This window comes from Enoplosus armatus, chromosome 6 (assembly GCF_043641665.1).
Source record: "Enoplosus armatus isolate fEnoArm2 chromosome 6, fEnoArm2.hap1, whole genome shotgun sequence".
Classification (NCBI taxonomy): Eukaryota; Metazoa; Chordata; class Actinopteri; order Centrarchiformes; family Enoplosidae; genus Enoplosus; species Enoplosus armatus.
In genome coordinates this window covers 13781539-13796671 of record NC_092185.1, presented here as the reverse complement: position 1 = coordinate 13796671, position 15133 = coordinate 13781539, and the positions used below count along the sequence as shown (strand labels likewise).

General features: G+C 41.3%; 1 protein-coding gene across 1 annotated transcript; it reads left to right on the top strand.

Moving 5' to 3' along the window:
- The first annotated feature begins 1169 nt into the window (after positions 1-1169).
- LOC139286974 (G-protein coupled receptor 22-like) lies at positions 1170-2552 on the top strand. The gene has a single exon (XM_070907926.1). It carries the CDS (start codon positions 1170-1172, stop codon positions 2484-2486), a length of 1317 nt encoding a protein of 438 aa, XP_070764027.1. The 3' UTR covers positions 2487-2552.
- Positions 2553-15133: the final 12581 nt, after the last annotated feature.

The window sequence follows — 15133 nt, the reverse complement described above, 5'->3', positions numbered from 1 at the left end:
CTGTCTGCCTCGCTGGGAGGGACTAGCAGTGAAAGGAAAAGCCTCGCTGGGGGGCTCTGCTGGAGCGGAAACATTTTTCCACTGGCTATGTTTGGATGTGATGCTTGTCTCTGTGGATGTAACATGGACTCTATGGCCTGATTACACAGCCCTGGTATTCAGATAGTGCTGGAGGGAAGGGTAAATATTACAAAAAACCATTTGTTTTTCTCCATGTCATCGAGAGCCCCTTTCAGATTGGATTTATTTCTCTAGAGGAGGTTGGATGATTTTAATATTGCATGTGCTAATCAGTTATTTTAATTTACTCTGGAGTGCATGTGTATTAGATTTCCTCCCCCTAACCCAATATTAATTACAGTCCCAAATACCAACTGTTTTCTTGTGCACTCGTTAGTCCTTCAATTATTTAAATCCTGTCTGAACATCTTGTATTTTAACGTGCATCTCTGAGAGTTGGAGGCCTGCTGGTGATGAGGTAAACATAATTTTCTGGCAGAATATTCTTGTCAGTTATGAACCACCTCCTGTAATTTGGCAATGACTAAAATGCTGCCAGAATGGCAAGGAGCAAGTGTTTTATTACCTACCTCCCCCCTGTAATATTAATCCCATCCAAATGGGGCTCAAATCTGCTTTCTTCATCATCATCACCTTCATCCTCCTTCATGACCACTGTTCCATATTCAGTATGTATACAAAAATGCTAATACTGTCAGCTTGAATAGAGGCTAGAGAACTAAGTTACTACAAAGCCACAACATACAAAGCCATTACGTCTCTGAGGTTATTAGAATTTAATTTGTTCCAAAGTGTTTCTGTTCTGTGCTTCCGCTGTGGATGCAACTGTCTGATCAGGGATGGTGATAACAAAAGTAGAAGCTGATTGAGGCAAGATAGTTAGTAGTTAGTCATGCCGTGTGCATAGTGAGACAATCTAATCTGCAGGGCATGGCAGGAAAAACGTTCCAGCACTATTAAAGTGTCTGCTCTCAGCATTTAAAACTCAAAAGGCTGCCTTATCATTTCATAACTGGCAGCATCACATCTGACAAGATTTCTCAGATGTGTGTTAATTACAACTTTCTAGAGATGCACAAACACAGACCTCTTCTTTTCCTTTTCCTCTTCATAAATGCTCTTCTTCTCTTCTCCCTGCACGCAGGATAATGCATATCCTTCCCTGCCCGGAACAAGAAGCCACCATGAACAACGTCACGGTCACCGACAACACTGAACCCATAAGTCGCACCATGAGTCCGGCAACCCCAAGCCCGTATCCCTATCCTGTTAGTTTCCAGGTCTCCCTGACCGGCTTCCTCATGCTGGAAATCCTGCTGGGCCTGAGCTCTAACCTCACTGTGCTTGCCCTGTACTGTATGAAGTCCAACCTCATTAGTTCTGTCAGTAACATCGTCACTATGAACCTCCATGTGCTGGATGTGCTGGTTTGTGTGTGCTGCATCCCCCTCACCATTGTGGTGGTGCTGCTCTCCCTGGAGGGAGACACTGCTCTCGTCTGCTGCTTCCATGAAGCCTGCGTCTCCTTCGCTAGTGTTGCCACTGCTGCTAATGTGCTTGCCATCACCCTTGATCGATACGACATTTCAGTCAAACCAGCCAACCGGGTGCTTACAATGGGCCGTGCCCTGGCCCTGCTGGCTGCCATTTGGGTGCTATCCTTTGTTAGTTTCCTCGTACCCTTTATTGAAGTGGGCTTCTTTGCCCATGGCCATGCTGAGCTGAATCAGACAGTGGTGGAGAATGTGGTCCACACTAACCAGTACTACACAGAACTCGGCCTCTATTACCACTTGCTCGCTCAGATTCCTATTTTCTTCTTTACTGCTGTTGTCATGCTCATCACCTACTCAAAGATCCTGCAGGCACTCAATATTCGCATTGGCACACGTTTCCACGCTTCACAGAAGAAGAAGGCTCGCAGGAAAAAGCGCCCATCCATGACGGCCATGACAACGCAGCAAGAGGCCACAGATGGATCCCAGAGCAGTGGCAGCCGCAACCCCACGCTGGGTATGCGTACATCTGTCTCTGTCATCATCGCCTTGCGTAGGGCTGTTAAGCGCCACAGAGAAAGGCGTGAGCGCCAAAAGAGGGTTTTCAGGATGTCCCTCCTGATTGTGTCTACCTTTCTGCTGTGCTGGACGCCCATCACAGTACTCAACACAGTCATCCTGAGTGTGGGCCCCAGTGACCTGATGGTCAAGTTGAGACTGGGCTTCCTGGTCATGGCTTATGGGACCACTATCTTTCACCCTCTACTCTATGCCTTCACAAGGCAGAAGTTCCAGAAAGTTTTGAAAAGCAAGATGAAGAAGCGAGTGGTGTCGATCATTGAGGCAGATCCTACCCCTAACAATGCCATTATCCACAACTCCTGGATCGACCCAAAGAGGAACAAAAAGGTGACATTTGAGGACAAAGATGCACGACAGAAATGTCTGTCTTCTGAGGATGTTGAGTGATGGAACTCATAATCTTTAGGGTATACAGTCAATAAAAGCAGCTACAACTGACATCAGGTCATGATGAAAAAGGGAAAATGTTAATCCAAAGCAGTAATGTAAATAATATGTGCAATAGAATGTACAAAAACAAGAAGTGGATAATTTATTACTATTTATTGAGAACAAAAGTAGGTTTCATAGATACACCATATACTGTATTGTAGATATTGCATGGCTTTTTGTAACAGTAGCAACATACAGTTGTGTACATACATAATACATGTACAGCTTAAGGTAAACAAGGTATATAAATAGAGAGAGAGAAGTAGGACTTGTTATGTATATGTATATTTATAATAAATTTTGTGTTCACTCACCTAACGCAGCAAAAGGCTTCCTATTCTCCCATCCCCCAAGTAAAGTGTTTGTGATTCTGTAACAGCTGTGAGATTACTCCCATTCATTATCATGCCACTTGCTCTGACACCAGTCCTTGCAATCCCCAGAGACCACTGACCTTATTGCCTGGGAGCCCTCAGAGGGAAGGCCCTCAGACTGAAATAAGACTATAGGTATGAGGATGCAACAATGACAGACAGGACAAACTTGGAGAGATAGGAATGGAACAGAAGTAGCAAAGTAGTGTATGTTGCTATAGCTGTGAAGCTATGAGGGTACTGTTCACAATCACCGCTTTTAGAGTTGAAGAACAACACTTGCATTCCACACACACAACAGAACACCATGGTTCTCATCACCTCGTTTGACATAAACCAGATGTAGTCAAGGCCAAGTCTGTTTCACTTTAACAGTCACATCTTTGAGCCAAATGGAAAATCTACAGTTGCCTTATTTTGGTTTGATGAATTGAGCATGACTTTATGGTGGCACAGGGACTGTGACAGGGAGAGCACACACTGAACACAATGAAAAAATAAAAACAAATATTGTTTTAATTCTCAAAGAGAATATAATCCTCAGATGTTATGTTTTCATAAAGAAGTTATTTAATCAAACTAAAGGAAATTGTTAAAAATGGTTGTATTATCAAATTGTCTGTTTTTAATAACCCTAGCCTAACAACGATGCTCTCCAAATAAGCAAATCCATAACTGCAATAAAGAACTACTGCAAAAATCTTACAGCCTAATAAAAGATTCTGTTTACAATACACAATAACAGATAATGAAGCTCTTCCCTGCTTGTGTATATCTACCTATAGTGCGTGTCCTCCTTTGTTTGTCAAGGAATAAGACAGTGAAATTGTATTTCCCAAGTGGCTGCTGCTGGTAGATTATAATGCAGTCAGCCTTGTATTTTTGGCTCAACTTGTCTATGAGCCAAGTTTGCCCTAAATAAGAAGGAATAATTTAATACAGCTGCAGAAGAATTTCAGTAGTAAGAATCTACAAGAAAAAAAAAACCTGTCAGCTTATTACAGTCAGTCTGCGCCCTAATACCGAATCTAGATGCAGAGTTACAATATCCATTAGCATATAAAGCCATGCTTAGCTAGCCTGGTGGCTCACTTCATTACAATCCCCGGGTCAAGGATTACATTCTGTCTAAGATTAGGGATATATACCATGCATTCACATGCATGCATAAAAGTACACACACACACAAATGTACATGTACTCCACAGTATATCTCAGTAATGAGCTTATTACGCCTTTGCTGTCTCAGGTACAGTAGAAAATTGAAGAGCCCTTTAGATCCTGAGAGCACAGGGGCTGTTGGCTACCAGAGCGATTACACAACCTCAATCAGATGCTCCTCTGGTTGCCAGTGTGTGGTTTGTAGCACAACAGAGAGGGCTGATATGGGAATATTGATGCAGGCAAGGTTCTTTATGACCCTGCTGTAAACAGGCAGTGTGGATGTCATGGTGCCTTGAGGGCATGTCTGTGATTGAGAGAGGAGATGGAATCACAGCCAGCAACAGATTAGCTGACAGGGGAGGGAAAATGACCTATGAGATGAAACACTAAGCCAGAGGATAAATTTAACTCATGTATGAATATGAGTCCAACTCTTCAAATGTGGGGTATCAATATACGAATGTATAGACTTATTTCTGATACAACTATAACAATGATACACAACAACCGGCTATGTTCCATTCCTGGTGAATACATAATTTAGACCTCTGCTCAAATGTCAGGTACTCTTCCAAACTTCATCAGTGCTACTGAAAAAATCATTTGTATTGATTACCTTCTAAAATTACCTCTCAAAGACCAATACTATTTACAACAACTGGAATTTGAGGTCACAATTTGTTTTCCATCCTGAGGTGCAGCCACACTGGCTAAGCCAAAACAGCCTTTCAAGCACAACCAACAGAGCCTGATGTTCTGACTGAATTGCCATTTTGTGGCACACTCCATTTTTCAGTCTGACATTCACTTCTTGTTAGTCATTATCTGTTGGGGAGGGGGGTATTTTGCTCTAACTAATCACTGAGACTGATGTATCAGTTCTCTTGATGTCATTTTCAGCCTTAGTACTGGATGGGAGCAGTTAGCTTCAAGTTTATCATTGATGTAAGATGATGTTTTTGTCACTTGTAGAGCAATGTTAATATAACTATTTACTATTTTATTGTCACTGTGCCCACCATGCATTGAGCCTCTCAGCTTCTTTAACTTGATCCTCATTAAGGCCATCAAGGGAGAAACAACAATAAGTCTTGAATCTTTCCTTGTATCTCACCTCATATTTCATCATGTATAATTCTTTCTAAATCTCAGAGAAGATGGCAAAAACTCCTTTCTTTTCAAGATATGCCTTCACTGCATTGTGGTGTTCTCACTTAAGAGCTGTCTTTGGTTAGTTTTATTGACAGGCTCGATAGCTCCACCTTTTTTATTGACGCTTGTTTCTATATTTGTTTGGATTCTGGCTCTGGCACAGTTAGATGACGTTCCTAACCTTGGTCTCACAGACTGGCTTGGTAGTTTCTCCAACTGGGGGAAAAGCCAATCATGAGAGCAACAACAGAGCTCTGAAACACTTTGGAACATTTTAAACATGTGCAGTAATTCAGAGACCTGGAGCCAGGCCACAACTAAGACTGATTCAAGATCAGAGTAGATGCACTGTTATTTGTAATAGCATATTTCAGTCAAATAGCCAAATATGTGCTCCAGTATGCTCTCAAAATATTCAACTTAAACACTAAATCTGCACCAAAATATTATCCAGAGCTTTGGGGCATATTGTAAAATATTGTGGTGGACATTAGGCAATGACCTGTGACCTCAAATTTGTCTCAGTGAAATATAATTCTAATTTAAAGCCGCATTTAGCTATTTTAGACGACCCAAGGCAAAGAAAAGGCAATGGAGCCTAGATATACGCTTGCTTATCAAGTTCATTACTGGGACTTGTGTTAGACTGTGTTAGAATTGTTATAAAATAAATATAAAAAATATAGATGAATCAAGCATAAAATCAATGTGCCATACATAAACATGCTCTGTTTAGCATGTGACTGTGAACTTAAAAGTCTCATCTCATGCGTCTTCTTTTTCCTATTTCTACTACATAGAATTTGAAGAAAAAAAAAAACATATTGCGAGGAGAGAGCATTTGATTATGTTAAAACTCTGAACTCAACTGAAGACAGTATCATCTATCCTTATTGTTATGACAGCTACTATATTGACTGTGAGCAGTTTCATGTTTTTGGCCCATGTGGGACCACTTTGATGTTGACATTTACAAATGGCTGCCACCGATAGGAAGGTCAGCATTGCTAGATAGCATATTGGATAGGTTAGCAGTCCGCCACTACACCCCTAACCCGAGATGACCTGCAGAGAAAAAAACAGGTAAATACACTACCACAGTCAATAGCAGAGGTTCAATGATACTTCACTGTGAGTCTTATTAGAGTCGCTTGACCCTGGTGTGTCCTTTTCCTTCACCCCCATAGTCCACATCAAGGCTGGCACTTGCTGCTGTCCCTATCACATACATTATGTCCTTCCATCTCTCGCTCAGTGGCTGCCTCTCTTAGGCACCCATCCCCAATTCAGATTCCATCTCTTCAGGGTCTCTCTATCCAGCTGCAGACACAGAATAAAAGCCTGGGAAATCACATTACTCTGTACATATGGACCCTCTATTGGATTAGGTCAGCGAACACTCAACTGTAATTCTGCTATCGTAGAGAAGAAGAAAGTGAATTGAGCACACCAGTCAGCACAGCTTGACAAATTGTTGCTTGTGGTCATTTTCCAAATGATACTCTCACCAAGCCACATTTAGAGAGATAGGGCAGTTTATAGAGTCAGAAGATATATGACTCTGATACACAACCTATAATCTCTGTACAAGCTATGGCTCAGATAGAAGCAGATACAATGGAGTATGACCTCAACCGGCTATGACCTTAAAGGCATCATTGTGTGGTATTAGAGAAAAAAGACACACCAGTCTGCCCTTAAATCAATGCTGTGTAGATTACCATTCTCTGTCGGTATCAGCAGAGAGCAGACATTTAATGACACATCAAGTGTCATTTAATGACACTTGATGTGCCAAACCCGCAAATAACACCCAAACCCGCAAATTAAAGCAATCAGTGCAGAAACTTGAAAGGAAATGGCGCTCCACCAAACTGGAGGAATCACGTTTAATTTGGCAAGATAGTCTTAGGACTTATAGGAAGGCCTTCTGTAAAGCCAGAGCAGCCTATTACTCATCATTAATAGAATAGAACAAGAACAACCCCAGGTTTCTCTTCAGCACTGTAGCCAGGCTGACAGAGAGTCACAGCTCTATTGAGCCATGTATTCCTATAACCCTCAGCAGTAATGATTTCATGAGCTTCTTTAATGATAAAATTCTAACTATTAGAGACAGAATTGATCACCTCCTGTCTTCAGGTAGTACCTTACCTTCAAACACAGGAATTTCAGAAATAGCTGTAAAACCTGATGTATATTTAGATTGCTTATCTCCCATTGACCTTCACCAAATTACTAAAACCATCTCTTCATCTAAGCCATCAACTTGTCTCTTAGACCCCATCCCAACCTGGCTGCTCAAAGAGGTTTTACCTTTAGTCAGCACTTCTTTACTAGACATGATCAATCTGTTTTTATTAACAGGCTACGTACCACAGTCCTTTAAAGTATCTGTAATTAAACCTCTTCTTAAAAAGCCCACTCTTGATCCAGAGGTTTTAGCCAACTATAGACCTATATCTAACCTTCCCTTTCTCTCCAAGATTCTTGAGAAAGCAGTCGCCAACCAGCTGTGTGATTTTCTACATGACAATAAGTTGCTTGAGGACTTTCAGTCAGGTTTCAGCGCTCATCATAGCACAGAGACAGCACTGGTGAAAGTTACAAATGACCTTCTAACTGCATCAGACAAGGGACTTGTCTCTATACTTGTTTTGTTAGATCTTAGTGCTGCATTCGACACCATTGACCATCATATCCTATTACAGAGACTGGAGCATTTAATTGGCATCAAAGGAACCACACTAAGCTGGTTTAAGTCGTATTTATCAGATCGATCTCAGTTTGTACATGTTAACGATAAATCCTCCATGTACGCCAAAGTCAGTCATGGAGTTCCACAAGGTTCTGTGCTTGGACCAATACTATTCACCTTATATATGCTTCCTTTAGGGGAGATTATGAGAAAACACTCCATACATTTTCATTGCTATGCGGATGATACCCAGCTATATTTATCGATCAAGCCAGAAGAACCTCATCAGTTAGCCAAGCTCCAAGCATGCCTTAAGGACATAAAGACCTGGATGACCTGTAATTATCTGATGTTGAACTCAGACAAGACAGAAGTTATTGTTCTTGGCCCTGAACACCTCAGAAACACAGTATCTAAGGATATTGTTACCCTAGATGGCATTGCCCTGGCCTCCAGCGCCACCGTGAGGAATCTCGGAGTTGTCTTTGATCAGGACATGTCCTTTAACTCCCACATAAAACAAACTTCAATGACTGCCTTCTTTCACCTCCGTAACATTGCAGAAATCAGGAAGATCCTGTCTCAAACAGATGCAGAAAAATTAGTCCATGCATTTGTTATGTCTAGGCTGGATTATTGCAATTCCTTATTATCATGCTGTCCCAATAAGTCCCTGAGGACTCTCCAGCTGATCCAGAATGCTGCAGCACGTGTACTGACAGGGACCAGGAAAAGAGATCATATTTCTCCTGTGTTAGCTTCGCTGCACTGGCTCCCTGTAAAATCTAGAATAGAGTTTAAAATCCTTCTCCTGACTTACAAAGCTCTTACTGGTCAGGCACCATCATATCTTAAAGAGCTCATAGTACCCTATTACCCCACTAGAGCACTGCGATCCCAGAATGCAGGGCTGCTTGTGGTTCCTAGAGTCTCCAAAAGCAGAACAGGAGCCAGAGCCTTCAGCTATCAAGCTCCTCTCCTGTGGAATCGGCTCCCAGTTTGGGTCCGGGACACTCTCTACTTTTAAGAGTAGGCTTAAAACTTTGCTTTTTGATAACGCTTATAGTTAGGGGTGGCTCAGGCCTGCCTGGACCAGCCCCCTAGTTATGCTGCTATAGGCCTAGACTGCTGGGGGACTTCCCATGATGCACTGAGCTTTCCTCCTCTCCCTCTTCATCTTTGCACATTCATCACAGTCCAATTCATGTTACTAACTTTATATCTTCCCCGGAGTTTCTTTGTGCTTTCTCGTCTCGCAGGTTCCTGTGGATCGTGGTCCTGGTACGCCTGGCTGCTGCTGCCATGGGCCTGCCTGACTCTCATCACTACACTTATTATGTTTAGTCATAGTTCTGTTACTATTAAAGCTGTTATTGCTATTATTAATCTCAGCTACTATTACAGCTGTAACTACTATTATCAGTCATATTTCCAGTATTATTATAATTATAGCTGCTATTTCTACTGCTAGCGCTGCCATACATCTCTGCCTGTCTGTCTGTCTGTCTGTCTATCTGTGTCTGTACGTCTATCTCTCTCTCTCTGTCTCTTTCTGTCTGTCTGTCTGTCTCTCCCCCTCCCTCTCTCTCTCTCTCTCTCAAACCCAACCGGTCAAAGCAGATGACCGCCCACCTAGAGTCTGGTTCTGCTTGAGGTTTCTGCCTCTTAAAAGGAAGTTTTTCCTCGTCACTGTCGCCAAAGTGCTTGCTCATGGTGGGAACTGTTGGGTCTCTGTAATAACATTATAAAGAGTCGGTCTAGACCTGCTCTATTTTGTAAAGTGTCATGAGATGACTTTTGTTGTGATTTGGCGCTATATAAATAAAATTGAATTGAATTGAATTGAAATTGAATTGAAGTGTCCTCCTTTATTATCCACGCTACATCAGAGAACAAATGAATCCTGGGGGGTAAACAGGGAAAAGCATCTTTACATGCATGCTATGGTAGACAATATAGAATACTGTAGTATTATAATGTTATAAAAAATTATATAATCATGGATTTTATATGAAGACAAATTGGCAATAGTAGAAGAAATGTTTACGTTATCAAGCATGGTTAAAGAGACTTTTTAATGTGAAAGAATTTGATGAAATGTGCCAGTATATTGTGAAATCTTAACCATCCTTAAGGAAGTGTGGCTCAGACAAAGGGACCAACTTGCACTTGTTTTATCGCACTAAACCAAAAATGTGAAGGACAAAAAGAAGTCTTGTGCTGACATGGCTGCGTGCCCAGTCCCTGTGTGTGTGTGTGTGTCTGTGTAAACCTGCCAGTCAGTGTGCGATTGTGTGTGTGTGTGTGTGTGCATGCATCTATTCTGCAATGTGTGTCCTGTACTTGTGTCTAGCTATGCCCATACAGTATGTGCACGCAGCCATGTGTCAGTCCAATTGTTTTATCAGGCAGTGACAGAGTGTCAACCACTGTGTGAGGGTAGACAGCAGAGAGAAGATTGCTGCCCTCCAGCTCTCCTCACAGTGACGACTTCTGTCTGGTGATTATACCGCCACTCTTCTCTCCACATGGAAAGATATGAACGGGACCACCACAACAGAGCTCACTAACACAGCCTGGCAGCTTGAGTCTGACACTACACGGGAAGCATTTGTATTCACTAAAGCCAAAGCAGACTATTACATTTTAAACAGATTCCATTCTCCTCCAAGTGTCCTCATGTCACAGTAGAATTGCAAAGTGGCAGAAGTTATTTTGAGTGTCCAGGGCTCCTGAAGTAAAGGTCTCATTCATTTTCTGCATAGACAATGTTGGGCTTGGATGGACTTGAAACTCATTATGGTTGAATAATCAGTACAAAAGAAGGGAGCTAGGTGGCTCTTTAATAAAAAAAAAAGTCAAGTTTATTAGTGCCTGCGTATATAAAAACTTAAGGAGAGAAGTTAACTATGACTACAACGGGGCATTTCCGTAAAACCTCCATACTTAAAAATCTGTTGTGCTGACAACGATGAGCTAGAGAGAGAATCATTAAAAGATATTTTAATTATTCAATTGGGGGAGGAGTTAGAGACCCTGGTACGTCATGGTAGCTTAGCGATGGACATTTTCAGTAGTTTAAAATAGAGCTGAAATGATAAGTCTATTGACATTGTCAGTTTATTTCTGATATTTTACAGAAAATATGATTAACTAAGAAAATATTGGGCAGATTAATCGATAATTGAATTAATCATGACTTACATCATCAGCACAACTGGTGGGAAAGCCTTTTTTTTGTGTTGTAAAGTAAATTTGTATTGGACATTTATCTTCACTTTGTCTTTATTTTTTGCCATGCCACATATAGACAGCTGATCTACCTAACTTTAGTAGCTGTAACTAACATGACATGTAGTGATTCATCCTCTATCCAAAGTTCTTGGTCTGCCTCCTCCACAAGACCTGAAACACCTCTTGCTGTATATGAATCAGCAGGGCACAGACAAACTTCTGCTTTTGTAACTGAACTAGCCATAAACATGCAGTAACAGAGCGTGCTGCTTTATTTTAAACCAGGTGTTTTTCCTGCATCACTTCCTGGGGAAAAACCATCCTCCACATTATGATCCAGGGATCCGACCACATCCCTGGATGCATACAATTATGCTCTCTGTGTGGAAAGGAACGCTAACGTCTTTGATACTGAACATTTCCCACCCATTATTTTTGCAATTCGCACAATTAACCGCACAACAACTCCCCCTCAGCTCCTCTTACCACAGCTGTCTGTGAATCTCTTTTCTACCCCCCATCTGTACGCACATCTTGAAATAGCGTTGCTGGGAAACTGTCTATACAGCAAGGAAAGTGCAAATATCCTGTGAATTCATCCTCTGGCTTTATTTCCTTATTCAACAAACATTATAAATTATAAACATCATAGTTACTATTATGCCACATATGTCTATATATCACAATCCAAATAAGAGACAGTGTTTAAACTACAACACCCACTGTAAGTGGGTTGCAGTCTCAGTATCAAAATTGCTCACATCCTCCACATTTAAAGTTTTCACACAAGCATACAAAACAAACAAATTGTGACATTTGCCTATACATGATAAATGGTCTGATCTAGTATACGTAGCTGAAGTTTGATGTAGCTCAATGTAAGTTTGAAACAATGGTCAAAAAGAGTTAAGTCATTGTTTGACTGCAGACTGGATACATTTAGTTTGTTCTTTTAAAATAAAACTATGTAATGTTGTGAATGTTTACAGTTCAAAAGTTTAACATTAATGTATAAAGGTAAGTGTAACTACACTTTGTCACACAAGCTTCCTCCTTTAACTCAGTACCCCTGTGGTTTCAGTTTCAGTACAGGTCTGGAGAGTTTGTGTTGTAGGGAAGTCAGGCAGGTTGGTGGTAATTCAGTTTGACAAATGTTCCGGGACCAAAGTGCACACACACGTCTTGTGTTGATAGTAAGCACATAGCTTGAATAGAAATGGTCATATGTATGATAACATATAATGTCATATAATGCTTGTATTCCTGCAAATTTAGGCCATGAAAGAAAATCCTAATTCAATCTGTAGATTACTAGTTGAAGCCATAAATTATCTTGAAAGTTATCTAGGTTATCCACACACACACACACACACACACACACACACACACATCTATTATCTCTGAAAGTTAGCATAGGACGTTGTTGGCCAACAGTAGCAGCAGCATCACATCTTTTGACCGTTACTTCAAGTTAACCTGCCTCATAACTGCTTTATCTCCTAACTAAGTTACATAGTAAATACTAAAATGTAGAAAATACTACAAATACATACTAATGCGTTTTTATGAAAACACTTGGTAAAAACCAAACACGCTGAGGCACGAAGTAAAGAAGCTGCCGAGAAAAATCGCAGTTAGCCAAAAAAGACTAGCTAAAAACACTGACCTGTGTGGACGGAGATTCACACGTTTTACACTCAGTGTGCGACATATTCCCATCTGTGATCTCAGCACTTCCACAGCGATATGCGACACAGTTTCTATGTTTTGTCTCGTGTTCTTAAAGTTCCTGAATGCCAGGCTATTCTCCTGGTGCAAATCCAGAAAAAAGCCCAACAAAGTTTGGTCGTTGAGTTTGGCTCCATCGTCACACACCTGCGGCTGCTAAGTTCTAGCAGCAGTTTCTGACCTGCGCCACCAACAGTCAAGGAAAGGAAATGCAGCGCCCGTTTTAGACTTGCAGATGTAGAAATACTGTTGCTTTTTAATTCTTGTATCATTAAAAATGTATTTAAAACGCGTCTGTGTCATTTGGGAGCGTATCTATGTCCCCAGGGTTCAGCTCAGCAATGTTTTTTCCCGAGGTCAAATGTTCAATATTTGTTCCCTCGGTCAGTACGCTGAATGGGTGGGTACTACAGTTTATGGCCCACTGATTTTTATAGTGAAAACCTCAAATTTGCGGGAAAGACTTAAGACATTGATATCTCCACAGTGGCTGAACGGATGTTTACAATTCAAACTGCATTTGAAACATTCATCCCTCCCTTAGTTTTTTTGCAATTTGAACTGCGAAGATAGCTCTTACCAGTCTTTTACAATGTTCATAAATGTATATCAAGACACACACATGCTGGGAACACAGGACCCTGATAACAAATGACCCTTATTGTAATTTTATTATCATTATTTTCAGTCTATTCTAATCTGTACACACGACATCTATTGCATGTCTGTTAATCTTAGAAGAGAGATCCGTCCTCTGTTGCTCCTCCAGAGGTTCCTTCCTTTTTTTTGTAGAAAGACGTTTTATGCTATACACATTGTAAAGCCCTTTTAGGCAAATTAGTGATTTGGGGCTTTATAAATAAAACTGACTTGACTTGAAAATGCCTAGCCTTGGCGCTGCACGAAAATGTAGCTTGGAGTATCAACATGCCAGAAAAACTACAATCTCTGCAGTTGCAGAAGCAAAGTCATGGACTAGATGTCTCAGGAGGGGAGGCTGGGCTCTGCACAGGCATTTTTCAGTAAAGGTGAGGAAATATTGACTTGTAAGCAGGAAAGTGTACTGGTAGACAGGTGGTGGTCTCAAGTCTCAACCTCTCGCATGCAATGAAGCATTCTGCAGCTCCGTGAATTCCATTGCATGAAGATCAGTAACTCCAAATCCGACACCATGTTTAATCCACATGCTAACCAACCATAGGACAATTTTGCCTGAAAAGACCACAAGTAAGTGAACAGAACAAGCTGCCTTTGTAGTCCACTCTTGGCACCATCGGTAACCCACATGGGTAGACACATATGGGACCATTGCAGAGTTCATGGTGGTCCTACCTCATGTGGGCCAAGGTGGATGTGAGACAGGCAAGTAGGGGCATCAAATGGCACATAGGTGTTGGTTGCTGGGCCATTATAGTGAAAAAAGCACCTGAGCCTGAAGGCAAAGCTCTCAATTTACAAGTCAATTTATGTTCCAACTTTCAGCCATGGTCATACATTTGGGCTGTGACTGAAATGATAAGATCGTAGATATAAGCAGCTGAAATGAGTTATCCTTTGCAGGGTATCTGTGCTACCCCTCAGGGACAGGGTGAGGAGCTCTGATATACATGAGACTCTCAAGTTTATGGATGCCTCTCTGTGGAGCTATTCTTGGCACAAACCAGTAGGTGTAGACCCCATGTTACACCCATAATACTCAATACCTATATTTCCTCACTTGTTAGGAATGCCCTGGGATCACAAAGGAACAGGAACTAAAACTACATATAAACTCCTCTGGTTGGTGCTTCTTATGTGGTTATGAAGATTAAATAGTAGTAATAATAAACACATTATGTCCAGTAGCTAGCATCAGAGGTCTGAGGTTGCACTGTGACAATAGTATGTTTATAAATGATGAGCGGATGAGTTTGTGCATGGACAACTTTTCCAGGACTAAATAATATGAAAACAATCTTATATAACGTTTAAGAGCATTTATGAAGTCTGTATGCATTGCCACATTGACTACTGTACCTGCCATGACAGATATGTTCATAGGCAGACAATAAATAAAATGGATGGAGCTCTCAGGTTACAACACTCCACCAAGCACACTATCACCGTAGCCTGACCATCTGCTTATTGCAGGCATTTTGCTGTAATGACTCCTCAGTCTCCTGAGCTGCGACCTCTGAGATGGTGAGGAGAGGAGAGCAATCAAAGCACATTCAGTTCTGCTACAGTCATTTGCCCACTCTCAAAAAGCTATC